Source organism: Furipterus horrens, unplaced genomic scaffold, assembly GCF_987537825.1.
Source record: "Furipterus horrens unplaced genomic scaffold, mFurHor1.1.pri manual_scaffold_2, whole genome shotgun sequence".
In the NCBI taxonomy this organism is placed as follows: Eukaryota; Metazoa; Chordata; class Mammalia; order Chiroptera; family Furipteridae; genus Furipterus; species Furipterus horrens.
The window spans coordinates 36,384,107-36,407,258 of NW_028327172.1; the positions used below are offsets into that span (position 1 = coordinate 36,384,107).

Below are 23,152 nucleotides of genomic sequence, written 5' to 3' on the forward strand. Positions count from 1 at the left end.
TTTTTTAAACCTTTTCTCTCCTCCAGGTTATCCTACCTATAAAGAAAAAATAAAGAAAAGGCCTGGTGGCCGCCCAGAAGTGATTTACAACTATGTCCAAAGACCCTTTATTCGAATGTCCTGGGAGAAGGAAGAAGGAAAGAGTCGGCATGTAGACTTTCAGTGTGTAAAGAGTAAATCTATCACCAACCTCGCAGCAGCTGCCGCGGACATTCCCCAGGACCAGCTGGTAGTCATGCACCCAACTCCGCAAGTGGATGAACTGGATATTCTCCCCATCCACCCCGCTTCGGGCAGCAATGACCTTGATCCTGATGCACAGAATCCAATGATGTGATGCTGATGTTCCTTGAAACCATAGCATGCTACTCTTCACAGTGATGATGCACTCTCCTCATTCTGCACTGCAAGGCCACTCTTCATCGTGAGATGCACATAAAAAATGTTTAGGATATTGCAGTGTAGCCTTTTTTTAAAAGACCAAAGGTAGCTGAATGGTTTTTTAAATGAGAACAACTATCATCCTGAGGTTCCAGTTATATAAATGTATTTGTTTACCAGTGGGTTTGTGAAATTGGTTCTTTGTATGGGGGACAGTCCTTTTTCACACATCTAGATCTTTTCAGAAGTGGTGGAAATTGGCAGCTGGGGTACTTTCAGTCTAGATTGACATTTGTCACACCCCAGATAAAATGCAGAATATTACATAGTTGCACTTTATAAATGGTGGTTAAATGGAATTGTTCAAGCCATTTTTATAGTTGTGATGCACAATGTAACTTAAATAAGTGCTTCTATCAAAGTATTCCTTCAGTAAAATGTGTATAGTTTACTGCCCATGATGAGCAAAAAATAAGTATCACCGGGCTTATTTGAATGATTAGAATGAGATTCAGTGCCCATATTTTAACAGTTCAGTTATCTCCAGTGCCGTTTTCACCCTGTTAGAATGAGTCACATGCTGGGAATGTGAACATCATGGGTGGTTTATTATCCAGTCTGCCTTACCCTTAATCTGTTCAGATATTTATTTACTAATGATTTTTTTTTCTTAAGAGTTATGGGAAAGGAAGATGAAGTGTTTGCTCTTCATTTACTAAATGATTGTAAACGAGTTTTTCATCAAAATAAAAATTCCATTGTTTTAATGTTTCTGATCAACTTCATAACCTTGACCATTTTTAGTCTCATAATTAGCAGACTTCCTGTCTTCTTGGTGTCAATAGAGCTAGAAAGCAAATAGTAGCTCATGGAACTCCAATTTGGTATTTGTGTGTTGAGGCACTTATTTTACCTACTAATCATAAAATACTATGAATCCAAAACAGTGTTAGATCTGAAAAGAAAACATTTTCTAGTTCAACCTGATATGAGGGGTGAAATACCTTATACAGTAAACTTAAGTTTCAGAGCCAATTTCTGATACTAGTTCAGTTCTTTTTCCATTATATTGTGCTGCCCTCCTTAGCATGCTACTCATACAAATGACTTATAAAAAAAAATTCTGTGACCCTATTCAAGAAGGAATCAGAAGTAGTTGGGTACTTTGGGTGTGGGGTCACATAATGTTGTAAGCCATACAGTAGTGAATATTAGTAGAGGGGAGTTGTAGTAGAGAAGCTGATTTACATCTAATCTTGAATTTAAAATTTAAGAGGACTTGAATTTTGTGCTTTAGCAGTGACATCTTTGTTCTCACATAAATAAAAATTGCAACAATTTCGAGATTAACTATTTTAACAAAATAGCTAAGCTTTTAGCACAGGGAAGGGACGTGAGTACTAGAATAGTTATGAAGGCCAGAAAGGTGTAAATGTTACTGTCATGAATTATTCTTACAACCCACTGTAGAATATTGATGATCCAGCCCTGTAGCATGTAGGATTTTTTCTAATTATTTGAAATATGAACAGTATTTATAGAACAAGGGAAACATTTATTAAAAATATTTAACTGTCTAATACATTATACTTTAACCCATATTTATAGTAAAGGATTCTTACAAGGAAGAATAAACAGCTTTATGATACAATTAGTATAAGAAATATCCACATGGGGGACTTCTTTGTAGTGTAAAAACACCATACATCTGAAATGACCATTTGCATATAAAAGCTACCAATGATGCTTCTGTGCACAATGATTAAAAAAATTTAACACAAACAGAATCCAAAATATACAATTAATGCAAGCTATCCACAGCTAGCCCAATAATCAATGATGAGGAAACACTGGAGCAGGCTTAGTTCCACTTTGTCTGAAGTTACACATAGTAAGATTGACTTGTATCAATGGCTCTGAGATGGCTTTTATGAAGACAGTACATAAAAGCTGTTCTCTCCTTACCCAGTAAGCTTCACAGACTGTAAAACTCCACCAGTAATGCACTTTGATACTGTAGCTGTTGCTAAAGCAACATGTAGTGTTTACAGCGGCCATGGCAGGTCGCTAAAGTCAACAGGGCCCCCCAGCCCAGCATCTGCTTCCAAGAGGCTCATGATGACAGCCATCGCTGCTTCGTCATTACTGGGACTACTGGAGCCTTGATCGTTGTCTATCATGTCTATGCCTATGTGCGGGTTCTCACCTGGGAGAGGAGATGCAGACTGGTTAGTGAGAATGCCAAGGTGTGTTTGCCTTAATAAAAGTGTGCTTAGGAACTGCTTACTAAGAAAGTTATACTTAACAGTAGGGTGAGAGAGGCTATGTTTGGTGCTACATTGCCTATATATATATTTTTTAACTGGGGTTTTCAGAGGGAAGAACCAACTTTTTAGAAACACAGATTAAAGGCATTTGAGTTGGCCTCATTTTAATATTCTGTTATAACCAATTATAAGGATGCAGTTAAGAGAAATAGGAAAGTAGAGATTAGGAAAAAATGAGATCTAGAAAGATTAAAAAAAAAAAAAAAGACGAGTGGGATGAGAGAAGCAGACTCTTCACTGCTAAGTGACTTAATACCATAGGAAATGCTTATTGATCACCCTTAAGGCTTTATTTCTGAACCTTCATTGACTTTTCCCCTGAAGACTGTCCTGACATGGTGGGAGAAAGCCTGTGTCTAGGCCGTTGTAGCCTCCCGAGTTCCAGGGATAAGCCTGGACACTCCATCAGAACGCAACCATTAAACTCAACTTTGAAATAAAGATTTAAACAAATTTTAAACTTTTACTTTGTTCTTATCAAATTATCTAGAACTAGCTCGTTGGTACATTTACATGCACGTTATTAAAACTCACTTTGTGCCAGATGTGTTGCAAGCTCACTGTAACAAATTAATGAGAATGCCACTTACCAAGAATAGAAGAACTATCAGAATACGGATAGCCTGGGTTCTCCTGAGCCTGCCCCGATAGTAGGCCACTGGAAGGAATGTCTGGAGTCCCTCCATTTAAAATCTGCAAACAGTGAGGTTTTTACATTATCAGCAGTTCCAATCAGTATCATATACAGTGTCAACAAGAAAATGAATCATGTTGAAAAGAGAAAGTGGGAGAAAAGTTAAAATGGCTTTTGTTTCCTATTGGATTGTTTTAAACGAGAAACTGGTAAGAATAGTCATGGTAAGAAATAAACCTCTTCCCTAAAACTGTTCTTTTCTCTTCATTAGTTTCAGCCCACACAGGCAATTTAAAGGCTGAATAAAATCCCTGGAGCATTCAGTTACCTTGGATCCTGCTGCTCACAAATGAACAACAGAACACTCGACGTCAGTCTCATCACCAGTGAACCACAGGTGTCAACTCCAGTAACCAGTGGTTTATGTTCTTAAAATAGGCCCTGAGAAGCACTGTTATCACCCCTCAGTAGCACAGGTCTCATTCTGTCTGCCCCTTCCCGGCCCCCTTTCCTGCCAGCTTCCTTTCTCTGGCTGAGTCTCCAAGTAAAGCATCTTTGATTTGTAGGTGAGGAACCAGTGGTAGCTCTTTGGATTTCGGGAGAGGCAGTGATTTCAGGCCTTGCCAGTAGGTGGCATAACAACTTTATCTTGCAGTTCAAATTTTTGATCTAGGGACCCCTTTACACCCTTTAAAAATTGAGACTTCAAAGAACTTTTGTTTCTGTAGACTGTTTATCAGTGTTTACTGTATATAAAGTTAAAACGAATAAATTTTATAATGCATGTTAACATGAAGAGCATTTAATGAAAAATAACTTCCAAAGCAACAAAAAATTAGTGAAGGTGTCATTGTTTTACATTTTAAAAAATCCAATATCTGCCTTAATAGAATTTGACTGGATTCTCACATTTGCTTCTCCATGTAGTCTGTTTAGATATGCTGTTTGATTGTAGTATATAAAGGAAATCTGGCCTCCCACAGATAGGTAGTTGGAAAAGGAAGGTATATTTTAATAACTTCTTCAAATAATTGTGGTATTCTTTGATATCGCATCAAAACTCAGTAAGTGGCCCTGGCTGGTGTGGCTCAGTTGGTTGGCATCGTCCCAAAAGTCAAAAGGTCGCTGGTTCGATTCCTGGTCAGGGCGCATGCCTGGGTTGCCGGTTTGGTCCCCAGTCAGGGTGTGTACGGAAGGCAGCCAATTGATGTTTCTCACATCAATGTTTCCCTCTTCCTCCTCCCTTACCCTCTCCAAAATAAAAATAAAAACTCATCCAGTAGAAGTTTCTCAAAAGGTTTGCTGCAACGTGGAATTTGAAACTATCTTAAGTTTTTGTATTCATGTTAAAATCTATTGGAATATCCATCTTAGGATGGATCTTTTACCTTCGCATAATTTTAAAATCCCTTGCATTGGGTGCACTCTCCCTCCTGGGAGCACACTAAGACCTTACCCTTCCCCCTCTTCTCCCACAGGTGTGCACCTCCTAAACTCTAAGGGACCCTACAAGACTAGCAACCAGAACAACGGGCAGCTTGTCCTGGGATAACCCCCTGAACCTGCCTCCAAGGCCCCCTCTCCTCTGCCTTCCCAGTGAGCTGACAGCAGCCCCGCCATGGCTCACTTCTGTTACTGGGACTTCTCAGTAGGCCAGAGCAGCCCTGCCCAGGCTCTCCTGGTGTTCTGTCCTAAAGCCCTTCTTCATTTTACTCTCCCCAGCTTTAAGAAACACCCTTCCAGAATCAGAATAAAATACATTGCATTGGTCATTTGGGAATGCTGGTTCAACTGAGTTATTCAGATCTTCCAAAAGTTGACATTTCATTGTACAGCATAAAAACATCACCACTGTTAATCTAATCTAAATCATCAGAAGTATCTTTTAAAGTTTTAGAAAGCGGTCGAGCACAAAGTAGCAGATACAAGATTTCCATAGATTCTAATTTTGCTTGAAAGCTGTAATTTTATCATTGGCAACAAATACTGTCAGCTGTTTTCCTTGAAGTGACAGGTTACTTCATTCATTTTCAAGAAAAATGTACACTCAGTACCCAAGTGTGAAGAGCATAGTTCACAACAGTAAAAACGGTGTCATGCAAAGAAAGCAGTTCGTCCAGCTCCTGCGTTGCACAATCACACACGTGCTTTTCCTGGGGACGGCTGCCACGCCTGGGTGTGCTGCACGGGTGCCTGCACGCTTTCCACTTTGTAACAGTTAAAAAGATGTGTATCAAGGGTTTTATAAAAGCAGCTCTTTACCGCTTCGTTAAGGGCATTCTTAAATGAAACTGTCAGTGAAGAAACGCAATTACTAGCACATTTCGGGGTCACTGCCCTGATTTCTGTAAAAGCACCGGCAGTTTTACCCAACATTCTTTTTGTGTACTATCAGGTCACCTACCAACACAGAAAAATTTATTTCAGCATTATGAGAATAGTTTGGACTTTGCAGAGGCCTGAAAGGACCTTCCACCCCCCACCCCGCCCCCCAAAAGACCACAGGCGACAGTTAAGGAACTGCTGCTTTAACTGAACCTTACTGCTCTGGGATGTCCAGACTCTCCTGGAAACAGTGAGGCTCGCTCAGCGTCCCCCTTTTCGCTTAACCCCGACTGAAACAGCTGGCAAGCTGAGGGGCGCATTGCAGACCTGCCAGGTTTGAAAGGGACTGGCAAGGGCAGGAAGCACTGCGGCTTGGCTGTACTGTTTACGGCTGCTGTCATTTTAAACTGTCGCGTTTAGGCTGCCCTTGTAAGTCCTGCTGCTGAGGACTCGGGATACATTCAGAATTTCTCCCCTCTGACCCACTTTTATAAGCCCAAAGGAAAAATTTTTTCATGAATGCTTTAAAAATTCTTGGGGCTTTGTGATGCAGAACATGCTCTCTCATCTCTGGCAGTTACTGGTATGAAAAGAGTCAGAAGTCAAGAGGCCCGAATGCAGTTTGGGACCATAGTTACTTAGAAAAGCTGGGCTAAGCATTTTAACACCTGCGAGCCTGGACTCTGTTACCTATAAAGCTGTGCGGGTATGATGAGAGGATGTACATAGAAAGTTCCCTGAGTATATTTAAGCACTGCAGTGGGCTGGTAACCTTACAAAACAGAGGAGTGGGGTTCTTGGTGATACCAGGGAGCTGAGCAGTAGAGCAGGGGAAGCCACAGGAGACAGAGGATCCCACATCAGGGGAGGGCCCAGGGTGTACCAGGAGAACCGAGCACAGAGCACAGCCTGCAGGCAGGGGCTGCACCCAGCCCAGACTTCCCCTAACCTGTGCTATTGCTGCGTCATCACCAAAGGCCAGGCCCAGTCGCAAATTATCTCATAACAGGAGTTCATGTGCAAAGTTTCTGGCTGTCCCCACCTACACTGGCCCCATGATAAAGAAAAGTAGGGCTTAAAAAGTGTCCAGGATCACAGAGCTAGTGTAAGGCACCCAGGGCTCTCTTACTTTGACCATGTTCTTACCCATTAATTTACTGACTTTGAAACAGTATTTTTGGAGGGGTGGGAAGCAAAACTTTTTGAAGCAGGAACTTTCATGGAAGATTCACCTATAACAGAACTAACACTGCCCTGGTGGGGGGGCAGAGGGGGGTGCAGGAATCCTGACCTTGCCCTCTTCTTCCCCACTGGCCATGCCCCCACCCCAGGCAGCACCACAGCCGCTGGTGACCTGAGCCTCTGAGGAGCCCAGTTTTGAAAAACCATGTCCTGCTTTTGCTGCAGTTTGTGCGCCAGGAGTCCCATCTGTGTAAATGACTGACACACTCTGCATGTGTTTTAGAAGACAGGACAAGGAAGACTTTATGTCTAAAGACGCTGGCCCTTGGGTCATCCTAACCTGTAGTAACATCAAGCGCTAGATAGACCCACGGTTTACAATTAACGTGGCTTAGACTTGTAAATTCTCTGGCAAAGATGGAACAGATGGGCTGTTTCTACGCCTATCTGCAGTGTAGCCTTCTAGAAGCTCTTCAGAGGGCTGCCTCCGGCCAGTGGACAACACATGTGCTCATGCTACCATCACAGGAAACCCCAGGGGGCAGGTCCCGAGCCCTGCGACTGCAAAAGCACGGCTTGCTTTCCAAAGTCCCGCTGGTGATGCCACTGTGTCTGCTCCCTGCACTACACGCCACTGACGTTTTCTCCCTGGGAAACTCCTGGCAGAGAGCTGGACAGTTTTCTATGTGGCACTCACTACTCCTTCCCTCGTGGGGGCTCCTGAATTGCTCCTCACTGCAGTGGACCGAGAGCTCCCCACTCCTTGGAATAATCTGCTTTCCCCGCTCGCGTGGAATCAATCCTCTAAGGATGTCAGCAAGCCACCTAGCTCTACCTGGACGCTTTGTACCTGGCCTCATGCTTCAGGGAGGAAGAGGTTTCAGCAACCACAACTGTCATGACATGCTCTCACCCTGCGTCTCAGAGCTGGGGCGAGAGGCTCTCCGATTCAGAAAGGCCTTGGTGTTAGAGTCAGCAGCAGCCTTACCTTCTTGCCTCCTGGAGAAGAGGCGTCAGGGGGAGGTGTACTTGTGATGTTCAGGGGGCTGGAGCCACAGCTGGAAGGCGATGACCCCCTTATCCTGTCGGAGAACAGAGGAGTTAGTTACCAGCTGTCCCTTTTCTCCAGCAGTGCATGTGTGTTTTGCTGAGGGATAAGAAGAAGGATGAAGGTCTAGAATAGGATTTGGCAAACCTTTCTGTAAAGGAGAGAGGAACTGCTTTAGGCTCTCTAGGCCCTATGGTCTTTGTCACAATTACGCCATTCTGCCACTGTGGCTTAAAAGCAGCCACCGACAGTTTGTAAGTGAGTGGGTGTAGCTGTGTCCCAATAAAACTTCATTTACAAAAACAGGTGATAAACTGGATTTATCCCATAGGCACCTAATCTAGAATACGGGCCCTGGAGTCAAGCATCTCAATGACAAAGCCCTTGGGTTAGGGTTTGGAATTCAGGTTGGAATTTCAAGTAAGTGGCCAGTATTATTTCTTCACAAAAATACAGATCTCAGAGTGGGAGGGGACTTTAGAAGTCCAGTCTCTGTATTTGATACCGTGAACTAGAATCCACAGCAAATGATTTATTATCTTTGCTGCAAACAGTTTAGCTAATGACTACTCTCAGGGAAAGGAGGGTGCCAGTGGCTCAGCCACACCTGGGACATAGCTTGGCATCATCCTCCAAGACCACAGGGGGTGAAAAATGGGTCCTGGGCCTTCTCAGCTGGCGTATTTCTCAGCATCGTAGGTTTACAGAGGGAAGGACTTAGGACTATAAACCCACATACAGTCTTGTCGGGTGGGAGGGCCTCAGGAAAGTGAGCCATGGCCTGGCACTGAAGCTAGTTTGGAGAGAGTATGGTGCAGCTGCATGACCATCGGGCTTTTAGCGGCTACATGGATGAAAGCAGCTTTTGGGTCCCCTGGGGACCCCTCCTCCACTGCCTGGCAGCCTTTTGGCTCTTGGCCTGTACTGCCTAGAGTTACAGGCTCGTGAGTGGACAAGCTTGCTCTCTCTTCTGGATCATAAGCTTCTCACAGGCAGGATGCGACTATATACCATGCTCTCTCAGGGTACAACAGATGGCTACTACCGCTCACTGCAAAGTGCTGAGTGTCTCCCACCTTTCCTTACTCTGTGGGACCACTGTTTTCTCAGGCTCCCCAGCTTGGAATTGCCTTTTCATTGTTTCTTTTTTTTTTTTTTTTAAGGTTTTATTTATTTTTACTTTTTAAGAGAGAGGGGAAGGCAGGGAGAAAGGGAGAGAAACATCAATTGGTTGCCTCTTGCATATGCCCTCATCTGGAGACCTGGCCTGCAACTCAGGCATGTGCCCTGACAGGGAATCAAAGTGGTGACCTTTTGATTTGCATGCTGGTGCTCAATCCACTGAGCCACACCAGCTAGGGCTATTTATTTATTTTTAGAGCAAGGGGAAGGGAGAAAGAAAGAGAGAAAGAGAAACATCCATGCAAGAGAGAAACATCAATTGGTTGCTTCTCACATGCCCCCAACTGGGAACCTGGCCTGCAACCTAGACATGGGCCCTGACTGGGAATCAAACTGGCAACCTTTCGCTTTGCAGAACGACATCCAACCGAGCCACACCAGTCAGAGCGATCATTTCTTGTTTCATCTTCAACATCTAGCCCTTAAATTATTCAATTCTATCTTGGAGAGTATCATCACTGCAGGGGGTCTCCTTCCTGGGTTATCAAGTATGCTCACTTTAATCTCTTCCTATTTCAATCCAACTTCCACAATCCTTAATAACACAACACTTTGGACACCTGCTCAGCATCCCATAATGAATGAGGTCTTATAATTTTTTTCCAGTCCAAACTACTCAGCATCATTTCTTAGTGATATTAGAAATTTCCCATCATAGCTCTGTGGTTCCTTCCTACGAAGAGGCTGCCAGGATGGCCCGCTTCTCAACCCTGAAATGCCACTCACGTGCTCCCTGCACCAGGTACCTGGCTTTTCTAGAAGGAATGTCAACCTTCCTCCCAAACCCCAGCTTCAGCCAAGTTTGAACCGCTCCTTGCTTTCTTGCCTCATCTCATGCACTCTCCCTTTTTCCTACTTTCCTGAAGAGAACAGGTCAAGGACTGTTGTATATTGTTCTTGGAAGGTCTCAAGCAAAGCACAGGTTATGCAGTGGCTGCTGGGAACCTGGGTATCACTGCCTGCTGCCCCACATCTCCTTTCTGGAGTGGACTTGACATCTCACCCCTCACGCCTGTCAGGTGAGAACCCCACTGTGACCCACTAGCATTCTCCTGAGAGAGTCCAGTGCAGCAAGAAATAGTCTTTTTTTTTTTTTTCCTTTTTTTGTTATTCCCTGGTTACCACCCTCTCCATTCCTCAAATTCAAATGGACTTGTAGTAACTACTTCCCTCTCAAAGACTGCCCTTAAAGACTAAGATTTAACTAAACTAACAATTTTGAGCAGTCTCTACATGTCAGTTTCCATTCTAGGAACTTTCCCGAGTTTTCTCACAATCCTAAAGCAATCCTAGTGAGACAGATACCGACTCCCTCTCATGGCTTCCTTCAGCAGAGACCAAGGAGTTACGGGAACCTCCTCGGCACAGGCGAGTAGAGGCCCAGGACTCAAACCCAGGAAAAGTGCTTGCCCTTGTCTCATGGAGAAGAAGCTAACCCCGACCACAGCAGCTCGTGGCTGGCGCCTGCAGTCCCATATTGCGGGTGCTCACCCACCTGCACTGGGAGGCTCCTCGCGTCACACACCAAGCAATTAGAAGGTTGAGCCTCCCAAAGAGTTCCCTTTAGCTCTAGACCACTTGGGTTTAGCCTATTTATTTAAGGCAGGATTTCTCCATCTCGGTCGGCACTATTGACATTTTGGACTAGAACGTTTTTTGTTGGGGGCAGGGTGGGGAGGCAGTCCTGTGTACTGCAGGATACAACCATATACATCCAACCGTGCAGGATGTTTAGAAAGCAGCATCCTGGCCTCTATCCAGGGATGTTTAGTAGCAACCTCCCACTCCGTTGTGACAGCCAAGAATGTCCCGACATTATAAAACGTTCCCGGGGTGGGTGGCAGAATGCCCTGGGTTGAGAACCACCGGTTTAAGGGAGCAACTTGAAGCCATTACTTGCCTGTGGATTTCCATGATTTCCTCAGCAATCATTCGACCTATTTTTCCTGCCCCAGCCCTGGTTCCCCCTGGAATCCCCGGAACGGTGGGCTGGGTCCTTTTTGGGCCACCTACAACAAAGGAATCTGAGGGTGAGAGAGGGAGAGAAATGCTTCTGTGCGTTAAATTAAAATTAGTGCATCCGTGATGCACCTGAAATTCAACCTCAGGGTTGTGCCTTGAGGGACATTAGAGCCATAGCTTGATAGGAAAAGGCTCCAGTTTCCTCCCAGCTTCAGAGGCTAAAGCGTCGGCATGAAGACTAATGCCCCAGTGTGCTCAGCACACACTCACTGACATCCCCGGGGCTGCACAGAGGTAAGTCACATCCCTGCCCTCGGGGAGTTCACAGTCTAACGGGTGACACAAGATGAGCACCGGCTGGAGGAAAGTGGGACAGGTTTGTCAGGTAAGTATGAGGCACGCAACTCCTCCGGGCCGTTTCCTGGAAGATTTTAACTAAGCTGAGAGTTGAGAGAGGGAGTATCCCTTAGCTTGGCAGAGAGGGGGACGCATTCCAGGCACAGCGACCGATGTACGCAGGAATTCTGAGGCAGGACAAAACTTGGGAGACTCCAAGAAATCCATCACGAATGGCTACGAAGCGGTGACAGATGAAGTGGGAGAGGCAGGTAGCAATCAGACTGCGGAGGGCCTTGGGTGCTGCACTAACAGATGCAGACAGTATCCACAAGGGATCCGGAGAAACAAGGGGCTTTACACAGAAGAGGCAATGACTTAGATTTGGTTATTAGAAAGTCCACTGCGTGCAGAATTAACTATAGTGGCAGATGGGGGCGGGGACGGGGGAGGGGGAGACTCAGGTTAGGGAGTTACGGTCGATAATTCAGGCAACAGACGAGGAGGGTGATGGAGAGGGTCAAGACACAAAAGAGACAGGATTTCGTGTTTAGATGTAACAGGAGAGGTAGGAGTCTAGGTTTTTGGCTTAACCAAGCAGATCGGGTGCACAGAGAATCAGTTTGGATGTGCTGAATGGCGGAGCCTTCGGGACTCCAGGAGGGTCTCTCCAGGAGGCAGCTGGGGAGACTGGGTGTAGGAGTGGTCCGTGGCGAGAGGCAGAGGCTGGAGCCATGCAAGCAGAGGAGGCCCCGAGGAAGGAAGGGCGGTCCAGTGCCGTGAGCAGAGGCCAGAGCCGTGCCCTGGGGTGGGGCCCCGCAGGGTATGGCACACAGCCCACAGCTGACAGACACCCCCTCCCACCTCAGGAACCAGTGCAGGTCATCAAAGTGACCTCACATCACAGCCACTGGAAAAGTGAGGGAGGAGCAAGAAGCCTGTCATCTCAGAGCTTCCAGCATCCAGGCAGTTCCAGGAAAGGCAAGAACGAGCTCCCTGGGTTCCAGGCTAAACAGAGAAAGTGAGGTGGCCATGTCCTTAGAGCTTATCCCCTGAGGCCTCCCTTGTTCCACACAATACGGTGGCTGAGGACACCGAACACTTGGGGGGACCTCTATGTCACAAGCAACTTCTTGTGGGCGAGCCCCGATGCCCGGGCAGAGAGCAGTTACCTTCTCCGGAGGGCAGCATGCTGTCCATGCTGTGCGGGGATGCGGTGAGCTGCGGGAAGGTTGGGTCCCCGCCTTCCAGGACGTTGGCTCTGTGAACATCCCAGCAATAAGGAAACGTGAGTCAGGTCTGCTCAGAACCGTGCCCCTTGCACCTTGGCCAGGTGTCCGGTGTCCACTCTGGACCTGGACAGGCCAGAAAATGAAGTGTCTGTCTGAGTGGCTCAAAGGTCTCCTCGCTGTGTCATAACACGATGGACAGCATCCTGTCCTGGCCCTACTCCCTGCCTGGGCCTTCCTCGTTCACATGGGACCCCATCTGGTGGCGGGGAGCGGGGGGGTACTGCAGCAGCCTGCTGCCCCTGCTCCAGGGCCTCCTCTCCCACCAGCCCGCGGGGCGCCCGGCCCTGGCCCCTCACTCAGCTCTCACCACGGGTGGGGATTTGGACACCAGGGGAAGGAGGTGTGGGGGAGGCCCCGCCAAAGTGGTCTTTCCCCTCCCTGCTCATCTAGCAGGTGGCACTCCAGCGGCCAGTACTCGGGCCACCAGCCCGGTGGCCATGGAGAGCCACCCATCCTCAGCCAAAGCCAGGATGAGCTGATGCCTGTGTGAGCCTTTCAGGGACTGCCAACCCTTCCCACCACAGAGCAGCAGGGGAGGCCTGGGCGCAGGGTCTGCAGATTGCAAAGGCTGGCTGCTGTATCTGGAAGGAAATGCTGCTGTTTCCAAGAGCGAGTCCACAAGCCGGGGGCCTGCCCGGTATGAGTACTGAAGCTTGTCCTTTGTTAACAAGCCTTTTGGCTTCGGCCAGTCCTGAGGCTTCATGGGATATTGGCAAGATGGCATTAAATGATGTGATACTGGCCATTGCCTGTACCCCCTTTCCCAGGTAAAGGGCCTAGGGCATTTTGTTCGGAAGTGAAGGAACTCCGATATAGGAAAAACACTTACAAAACAACAGTGTTGGTTGAGACAATGTATTCTACTTCCTTGGTCCAAGGGTTCATGAAACTGAACCATCGACTCCGTAGTGTGATGAAAGAACCATCTTTGATTTTAAACTTATAGCAGTTAGTTGTGATCTTTTCTCTCGTCTGTAAAACTGAAAATGCAAAGAAACCATGAACATTGTTGTTTCCTCAGATCATGTTATTAAACTAAGTAAACCCTAAGTGCATCGGGCTCCAAGGCCATGGCTCTTTAACAAGCCTGGGAGCTGGCGCTTCAGAGAACGGGTCATTTCTGCGGGGCTGATTCAGAGCCTTGCGATGCATTTGGGAATCTGTCACTATTTTTCATTGTGTGAACTGAAGGATCCAGGAAATGACTGGCTGCTTTACGGTCATCCAGCTGGAATCAGCTATGATGCAGACACTAACAAATGAGCAGAAGGGGCCTCACTGTTTTCCCACTGCAAAGCCTGAGGGCAGGACCGCATGGTTAGGACACCTGAGTGCAGACGTGTAAGGAGCACCTTCCATGTGCCAGGGCCTGGAGACAGGGGACAGGACAGGCCACCCACCCTCACAAGAGGAATGAGAGGCAGCTATGCAGGGGAGGAGACTGGAGCCTTGAGGGATGAATACAAGTTTGCCAAAAGGAGGGAGGGAATACAGGGCCCAGGGCCTCCGCGGGCAAGGGTGTGGGTGCTGGTGAAGCTGAGGAGGTAGGTCTAGGCCAGGAGGTCTTGAATGCCTATCAAAGGCATTTAGCCTTGAGGGTAAAGGCAGATTTACACTGACAATGTGACATTATCAGGGTTAACTATGGGATGGAAGACAGAGTGGGTGGGGCAGAAGGGAGCAGGGAGGCCTGTCAGGAATCTATCACAATTATAAGGTGGGCGCAAGGGCCTGAACCAGGACAGAGGAGGAGGCAAAAAGTGTCTCCTCTGGACATTCACGTCTGAGGTGATGAACCAGTCTGCTGAACGTTGAAGTAAAGGAAGGGGTCAACACGGGGCGTGCCAGCCATCAAGAGGAAAATACAGGCAGCAGTGTAGGATTTTATGAAGAGCATTAGAACTATTTGGCCATGCTAAATATTTATGGGGTCCAGATCGATCCTCTGAATAAGCGATGCCTTCCAGAAGTTAACCTGGAGGAGGTACAGAAAACTGCTAGGCAGCCAGGGCGGAGGCAGAGGCGGCGTGGGGGCGGTGGTGGGGTGGTGCCTATCTGTGAGTGGGCAAACAGGACCTGGGGGCATCAGCTTTGTTTCCTCATGGACGTTTTGGCCTCGAGACTCCTGGGATGGCTGATTCCCACACCACTGGGGGCAGGTTTCTCTGGAAAAGTATGTGGACTAGTCTAGAAACAGGGAGACAGTTTAAACTTAAGATCTGCCCTAGCTGGTGTGGCTCAGTGGATTGAGTGCCAGGTCCCTGGTTGGGGGCGTATGAGAGGCAACCACACATCGATGTTTCTCTCCCTCTCTTTCTCCGTCCCTTCCCCTCTTTCTAAAAATAAATAAATCTTAAAAAAACAAAAACAAAAACAACTCTTAAGGTCCTTTGTACAGCTCAGCTTACCTTGCCTATGGCATTCTGCGAGATGTCCTATGTCGTCTTGGTGAAAATATTCATAACATGATGTGCCTAGAAGTTCTTGTGGTAAATATGCCAAAATAGCTGTTGCCCTAGAAGGGAATATTTAAAAAAAAAAAAAAAAAAAAAAAAACTATTCAGACAATAGCATCTCTGCAGTGGGGGATCCCTGCTACAGCCAATGAGATACAAGGTCAAAGCTGGGTGGGTTTTCAGAGGGCTTACTATGTGGAGATTTTTTTTTGTTTGTTTATTTCATGTAACTGAATTATACCAAGGTTATAAAAACATAGGGAAAGAAAGCAAAGAAGCTGTTCAAAGGGGCTGTTATAACAAGAAATCAAATTTTAGGAGGTTTAAAAATGGTAACTATATTAATTAGATACAAATGTGGTAGAAATCTAGAAACCCCTGTGCAGAACTTCTCCATGCCACTGCCTACTTTGTATCAGGATAACCGAACACCAGAAGCTCCAGCAGCAGGAAGCACAAGGCTCTTGGGATCTCTGGATTGACTACCAGTTAGTGTGAATCCTGGAGGGAGCCCGCTGCAGGCGCGGCCGCGGTTCCTCGTACATAAACGATGACACTGGACTAGATCAGTGCTGACCAACGGAACTTCCCGTGATGATGGAAACGCTCTGGATCTGTGCCACATGTAGGCTACTGAGTACTTGAAATGTGGCTAATGAGCCTGAGGAATTTAATTTTCTATTTTATTTCATTTTAATTGCTTAAATTAAAACTTGAATAGCCATATGAGATTACTAATAGCCTCAGGACTACATACTCTTTTCCAAACCCTAGGCTCCAGAATCCAATCACAGGAGTGGCCCTTGAACAGCCCATACATGCTCTGCCTATTGTTTCTCTTTTGGCCACAGACGCCAAGCCACCCTGCTTAATTAAGTCCATAGTTTCTACAGGACAAAGAATGACCGAGAAAGTCTGTTTTCATGATGATATTCTTATGGTTCTCATTTTTTAGTAGAGATCCCCATCACTTCCTTCTCTCTTTTTATTCTTAGGAGGGCCAGCAGATTGCCCCGTTGTCTCTGCTTTACTCGGGGTTGAAAGTCTCCCATTATTGTTCAGGAGTAACATGCGGATGCTCACCTCTGGTCTACAAAAACAAACTTCCCATCTATTGCGTGCCGAGAAACATATTCCATAGACTTCACCCGGATCTCCCCATTCACTGGCTGTGGAACCACATGGGAATGCAGCCGTCCTATTGCAACGAGGCAGCTGAGGTTACACCCCTCGTTGTCTGGTTCATTGTCTTCATCCAGCCCCATCTTTGTGGGTGGCCAGCTTTTCAAATAGCCTGTGCTGTGGATTGTGCAGAAGCTTTTTCGATCTGCTAGAAAGCAAAATCCATGGTTAGTGTCGGTATGGTTTTGGGGAAAGGAGGCATGGGCAGCCTATGGTGGGCGGGGATGTCGGGAGGGAGTCAAAAAATTAAAAACAAGGCCTTACTCTCCAAAAGTGAGCATCCAGTGAGAAAGGAATACTGAAAAATAACCACAATCCAGTGTTATGCATGCTTAGTGGAGCTGGGTAAACCACGGGAGAATCTGAGTTTAGCTGGGGAAGGAAGGCCGCCCAGAAAAGCAATGTGGGATGTACAGCAAGAAGGATGAGTACCAGTCACGGGGCTAGGACGTGCAAGGCGTGAGGAGGCACAAAGGCACAGAAGCGTATCCTGCACAAGAAAAGGCAGAGAGCTCCGTGTGGGTGAAGTAAAAGTGGGGGAATGTCTGGGGGTAGAGTTGGAAAGGCAGGTTGGGGGCGAACTATAGGGGCCTTGGATTCTTTGCTAACAATTGTGTTAGTCTTTTCTGATAAAAAACAGAGAACTTCTGAAGGTATTTAAGTGGGGAAACAGTAAATTCAAACCACGGTTTGGGTACTCTAGAAGCAGAAGGACAGGCAAACCAGAAGAGAGGAAAGCGGGAAGGACAATCACAAGTCAGAGGCGATGAGGCCTATGCTCTGGCCTTCCCGGGGATGAGGAGACAGGCAAGGACGCGGGAGAAGCTTCTAAGAATTCCTGGGAGTTGGTGCGGATACCCAAATATTTGGTGTAAAGGAAAGCAAATGAAGACAACTCCAAATTTTTTAGATTGAGTGACTGCTGGAACAGTTCACTGACTCAGGGAAGAGAGTTATGGGTCAGAGGGTAGAAGAAAAGATTTCACTTCGGGACATATTAAGTGTGGAGTACCTTTGGATGTCAACACTGTATCCTTACGGAGTGTTTACAAGCATTGGGTCTGTGCTATTGGGAACTGTGGAAAACAAATCATGTTAAGGATTTAACTTTCCTTCAAGAGCAGGAGGAAATATCCAGGTGTCTTAAATAGGGAACTGATATGTGGAGAGAGGGCAAGTGTGAAAAGCCTACATTGCAAACACTTGGGAGAGCTGAGCGTAGTCTGGACCTAATGATAGAGGTTAACACGGAGGTGGATAAACATATTTCAGGTAACTTCTGCAAAGGAATTCGCCGTGGCAAGACTTCGTGACTGGGGGCAGGGGGTGCAATGGGGTGAGATGCCTCGCAGGCTCCTAGCATGTGCCGTTCGATGGAGGGCAGTTTACATTTTGGTTTATTATTTGTTTTTGCTGCCATTTATTTATATCAAGGAGAAGATCAGGTGGTCACTTTTACATTTATCCTGACTGAGATGCCCTTGAGATATCTAGGGGCAGATTTAATGAGCAGTTAATTTATGGGTCTGGAGTTCAAAAGAGAAGTCTGGGCTAGAATTATAGACTCGAAGTTATTGAAATAGAAGTGCCATTGAAAGCTAAGGCAGTAGATGGTGTCACCTAGGGAGACAGCAAAGGGAGGGAAACCAAAGGCAGCCCAGGACAGAAAAGGCGCCAGCACAAGGAACCAGGGAGAGCGCCTGGCGTGACCAGGGATGGAGAAGATGAGGAGAACATGGTTTCGTGGGATCCTAGGAAGAGAACACTTCAAGATGGAAGGCAAATGAAAAATGACCACTGCATTTAGCATGAAGGTTGCTGGTGAATTTCGCAGGAGTAATTTTGATGGACTGGTGGGTTGTTCAAGAGGCAGTTAGAATAGTGACTAGGAGTATTCTTTCCAAAGCAATTACAACAGTTTAAACAGAGGAAGCCTTCCCCACGAATCTCCATCACCATGACGACACATCAGGCTTTCCAACTCTCTCCGCTCCCAAATGTTCTACACTGTGGGGCGGGGGCAGGCATTGGGGTCCTGGCTGCAGTCCTGGGACCTGCCACTTGGCCGGCAGGGAGGCGCTGAACCCACACCCTGCGGAGAGCTCTGGTGCAGAAGGCAAGCCTCCCAGTGCCAGGATTTTACAGAACTGTTAAATGGTTACCTTTTTTCTTTGAGCAGGTGGAGGGGAAATCCTTGTCTTCAACCTTTACTGAAGGCCTGTTACACTTCATCCTACAGAAGAAAGAACGTCGTGCTCCAGAACATAACCGAGATGGCCCAGGGGTTATATCTGTTTTAACTGGAAGTCCAGCTGCAAATCAATACACAAAATGTGATAAACTGAGAGTAGTGTCTGTCAGGACGGGGAGTGTGACCTTGAAGAACGCCTTTTCTCTCCTGCCTCACAGCTTTATAACGATGACACGAGAATAACCTTTCTCCTCAGAGTTAGGCCTTACAAGATGCAGTAGGGATAGGCGTGTTGTCTGGAAATGTTTCCAGATCACACAGGATGCGGCCACTGGGCGAGTGGCTGGGTCTCTGGGGATGAAAGGAAATGCGGCCCAGGGCTGGCGTGCAGCGGCCGCTCACGGCTGAGAAGGGGAAACGGAGGTTCACCGCGGAAGGGTTAATCACAGCACAAGGAGATGTGTGATTAGCGCCAAACCAATGGCGGAAGCAACCTGCGCTTCCCAGAGGAGGGAGAGCGTGGGCTGGGGCTTGAAGGATGGGCGCGACTGGGATACTGAAATGGAAAGGATGAAGCAGAACACCCTTAAATCCTCAGTCCAGATTCCTGGCCCCGTTTTAGGTCTGTGCCGTCCAGTTCAGCAGCCACTAGCTATTGGACACCTGAAATGTAGTTATTCTGATTGGGGTGTGCTTCGTGAATACGCACAGGATTTCAAAGACTTAGCACAAGAAAACGTAAAAGATCTCATTTTGGATTTATTAGGTTAAATAAAATATAGTATTAAAGTCAGTTTTACGTTTATTTTTACTGTTTTTAACGTGGCTATCGGCGAATTTTAAATCGCAGACGTGGCTCCTGCTTGTGGTTTGCATTATGTTCCCACTGGACTGTGCTGTGTTAACCAACTGAATTAGCGTCTGTGGAAGACAAGCACCGGCTGTGACCCTGACAGAAACACCGGCTGCTGGTCACTGCAAATCACGCCTGGGGGGAGGTGCCCCACTGCCCACCACGCCAGCAGCCGTCAGGGCACAAGCTGTTGCTCAGGGCTCCTCCTGGGTCTCACCCACTGCACCTGCCTCCCACGCTGCCGCCTCCAGGATCCTCCCCAGAGCGCCAGTCCGAGCCTGTCCCACCTGGCTCAGAGCCCTCACTGTGTCCCCACGGGTGGAAAGGTCTCCATATTCCAGCCTCCCTTCCCCTGTACGCTTTGTTCCGATAGCACCAAGCAGGCCCCACAGTGGGTGCCACTCCCCTGCTCCCACCCACAAGTCATTTCCTCAGCTCTTTTCCGCTCTTCCTCACTCCGCGAACATTAATTCATCTTTTCAAACCCTCCTCAGTTGTCACCTACTCGGTGAAGCCTGTCCCTGTGCCCACATGAGAATGAATCATCGTTCTCCATGGCTGCACCTGTTATGCAGGGAGCTGCCTGTCTCCTTGTCTCCATGACGACACAGGAAGGGCCTTACAGGTAGGGACCAAACACCATTCATCTTTTTCTCCTTAGGTCACTCAATGTTGCAAGGGCCAGACTATAAAGGACAACAGGTACCAGGCACTGCACTGCACTTTCAGGAAGAAGAGGAGTGTCTTCATGAAAAAGATGGTTTAAAGGAGATTCCTCTGCTGGTATTTCCTCCCAGGAATTAAAATGGGAGCTTGGAAGCAGGAAACTAGTTAGGCCACAATGGCACTGGCCATGGTGAATGCCAACACCAAGATTGTGCTTAGATGTGCTGGGGACTGTCCCACATGCTTTATGTATATTAGCATGTTCAATCCTCACAATAACGCAATGAAATAGGTACGATTTTGCACAGAGAGGTTAAGTAACTTGCTCAAGGTCACACAGCTGCTCAATGGTGGAGCCAGGACATGAGCCTGGCAATCTGACTCCAGAGCCCAAACTCTTGACTGCTGTAGTGCACAGCCTCCCAAGGGACTAAAGGTGGGGGAGACCTACAGGGGCCTCCCACTGGAGGCAGAGGAGGGGGTGCAGGATGGAAGCTGGGGGAGAATGAACAGCGGCTCCGCTGCTGTAAGAAGGAAGCCAGGAAGAGAAGCCAATATACTGAGGAACCACTTTAGTCAGAGAAATGTCATATCTATGTTTTAAGTTTTCTTGCTTTTGTGAAGCTGCAAGTGTGCACCTCACATAAACAGAGATGATTTGGTGGGGGGAGGGGGGAACAAATCAAAATGGTGTATGCCCTTTAAACTTAGGAGCATACAACAGAGAATTTTCTGATTCTGAAAAAAAAGACTAAAAATGAGAAAGAATCAAATCAAAGTAGCTGTTTTTCCTCTCAATTAATTTGGACATTGAGATTTTTTTTCTTTATGTAAAACAAAACCAAGGCAAACACAAAAGAATGTGCATAATTCCACTTAGCCAAAAGCAGCACCTGTGGCCCAGATAAAGGGCAGAGAGGAAGGGACCCAGAGGCTGAGACCATCGCGCCCAGTCTACGATGTTCGCTCGGTGCGCACATCTGAGTGGGGTCCTGAGGAAGCAGCAGCCTTCTCTGTACTCACTTTTTGCATCTATGAGCCGCTCCCGGGGCGCCGTGTCGGAGGAGGAGAGCTGCTCCTTGACTTTGGCAATGTCTTTAGGATGTAGGTAGTCAAATAAGCTCTGACCAATCAGGTCATTCTGTGGGGATGAACCGTCAAAAATGACAAGTCAACAGCACATAGAATATAAATTATCTAAGTGCTTTGCCTTTATTTTGCATTTTAAGCATGACACTTTCAAACATTTCATATATGAGCATTACACACGTGCAGTCACTTCACCTAGACATGGACACAGTGAATGAGGCATCGGGAGTTTGGTTCTGATAAAGCATGAGGGAAGGGGCGTGATTATCGAAATAGTTCACACTCCTCGAAGGCACGGATCTCCCAGCTCTGTGTGTGCCTTCTCACTTGTGATGTCCACGGAGCCCCTTCTGAGACCCCATGGGAAGGACTGTAGGGCGCAAGCTCTGCCTTTAGCTCCTTTAAGCCTCCATAGCCTGTTCTGTAGCAGAGATAATACAAACTTCCCCTATGACTTTCTTGTAAGACTAAAATGAGTAGAACACTTGGAAAACTTTAAATTTACATTAATTGTAATTCATACCAATGTTATTTTGACTTGAATTCTTCTGCCTTGTCAAGTTTTCATGCAAATACCAGCAAGCAATGAGTGAAGAAATGAATGAGTGAATAAAAACTCTAGGGACATAACAGGTGAAAAGCTGTGCTCTAAAAGCTTTCATAAATGTTTATTTATCTTATTTGATCCTACAAACATTCACAGAAGGTATGGACTATTATAGTCAGATTTTAGAGGAAGCTGAGGTTCAACAGAGCTAGTAAATGGCACATTGCAAACACAGCGTGGGTGGCGTCCCCATTTTCCTGTTCTCTGGTCCTGTATTATCTGCCCACCTTTCTCCCTTGCCCCTCACTCCCAACCCCTACCCCATAGTTGTGGGGAATTTATTTGCAGCAGTAAGTTAAAAAGCTGCTGCTGAGATCAGAGCCAAACCTTTCAAATGGCAGAAACATGGAACATACATATATTAAAAGATTTTTCTAAGCTTAAATTCATTTCTCTGTTAACAAGAATTTTCTGGAAGAAGGACTGGGTGGGGGGATAATATAGGCATTTCACACGCGACTTGTGTACTGTAACTATTCTGACAAGTGCGTGAACTTTGTGGCTGCTGTGTGGCCGCCCCCCACCAGCAGGAGCAATACCTGGCTGTAGTTGAGGATCTTGAAGACAGACTCTGAGACAAAGAGTATCTTCCCTCGGTCACATCCTACGACAAACAAAAATCCATCTGCTGCCTAATCAGGAGAAATGGATAATCAATTTATCACACTTCAAGGAACATGATTGTAATCACTCTGATTGCAAATTAGGATTTGTGTTCTAAGTATCCAAACACAGGACTGATCTCACGGGGTGGTTCCGTGGGTATCCTGAGAACAGGATACTTAAAATAGATGCCTTATGAGAAAAATAAGATTCTCTCCAAGGTAGATCTATATATCTATTATCTATATCTATATCTGTATCTATGATCTGATAAGTACAGGAGAAAGTCCAATTATGTAAATTCTATTTCAGAGCAGAATTCAGCTTAAGGATTTTCCTTTGGGCTGGGGGTGGGATACAGGAGAGAAATGGGGGGAAAAAATGGGACAATTATAACAGAAAAATAACACATAAAAAAATTATAAGAATATTAAAAAAAAAAAATTTCCTTTGATTGCACTGAAGTCCCGAGAAATGTTTTATTGCTCTAATTAAAACAACTCTATGTAGAATCTTAGAATCTGAGATGAGAAGAAATCTGTAAGATCAGGATCCCCTCTCCAATAGCTCAGTGGCCATCTGTCCCGAAGGCGAACACCTGCATTTTCAGGGAGCACTAGGACAGTGGTTATTAGCACGTGGAGCACTGTTTTTTTTGTTTTATGCTGATCATCTGAGTAGGGCTGGGTCACTTGTCTTGTTTGACCCCCCACTTCTGCCCCACAATGATTCTAACATACACGAACGGGGTTGAAAGCTACTGTGCTCAAATATTATCCTTTGACCCAGGGCTAGGCTGTTTGTTCCTAAGTGAGGTAAGAAAAGAAAAGCAAACA

At 46.5% G+C, this 23,152-nt stretch overlaps 2 protein-coding genes across 17 annotated transcripts in view; one reads left to right on the forward strand and one right to left on the reverse strand.

The window, feature by feature from the left end:
- BTBD10 (BTB domain containing 10) overlaps positions 1-1,169 on the forward strand; it is an 84,263-nt gene extending 83,094 nt beyond the window's left edge. For all 5 annotated transcript variants that reach the window (XM_090263840.1, XM_090263826.1, XM_090263833.1 and 2 more), the window contains one exon: positions 27-1,169. In XM_090263840.1, the coding sequence (XP_090119966.1) occupies positions 27-337 (311 nt within the window). In that variant the 3' untranslated portion in view covers positions 338-1,169. The remainder of the gene's footprint in view (positions 1-26) is intronic.
- A 769-nt stretch (positions 1,170-1,938) lies between these two features.
- Positions 1,939-23,152, reverse strand: part of BMAL1 (basic helix-loop-helix ARNT like 1) — a 104,095-nt gene continuing 82,881 nt past the window's right edge. For 4 of the 12 annotated variants that reach the window (XM_090263873.1, XM_090263858.1, XM_090263866.1 and 1 more), the window contains 11 exons: positions 22,253-22,345; positions 21,041-21,158; positions 18,470-18,619; positions 16,209-16,455; positions 15,078-15,184; positions 13,499-13,649; positions 12,550-12,638; positions 10,980-11,103; positions 7,838-7,931; positions 3,299-3,401; positions 1,939-2,587 (listed from right to left, as the gene is read on the reverse strand). In XM_090263873.1, the coding sequence (XP_090119999.1) occupies positions 2,427-2,587; positions 3,299-3,401; positions 7,838-7,931; positions 10,980-11,103; positions 12,550-12,638; positions 13,499-13,649; positions 15,078-15,184; positions 16,209-16,455; positions 18,470-18,619; positions 21,041-21,158; positions 22,253-22,345 (1,437 nt within the window). In that variant the 3' untranslated portion in view covers positions 1,939-2,426. The remainder of the gene's footprint in view (positions 2,588-3,298; positions 3,402-7,837; positions 7,932-10,979; positions 11,104-12,549; positions 12,639-13,498; positions 13,650-15,077; positions 15,185-16,208; positions 16,456-18,469; positions 18,620-21,040; positions 21,159-22,252; positions 22,346-23,152) is intronic. The other 8 variants (XM_090263880.1, XM_090263870.1, XM_090263896.1 and 5 more) reach the window with 5 other exon arrangements.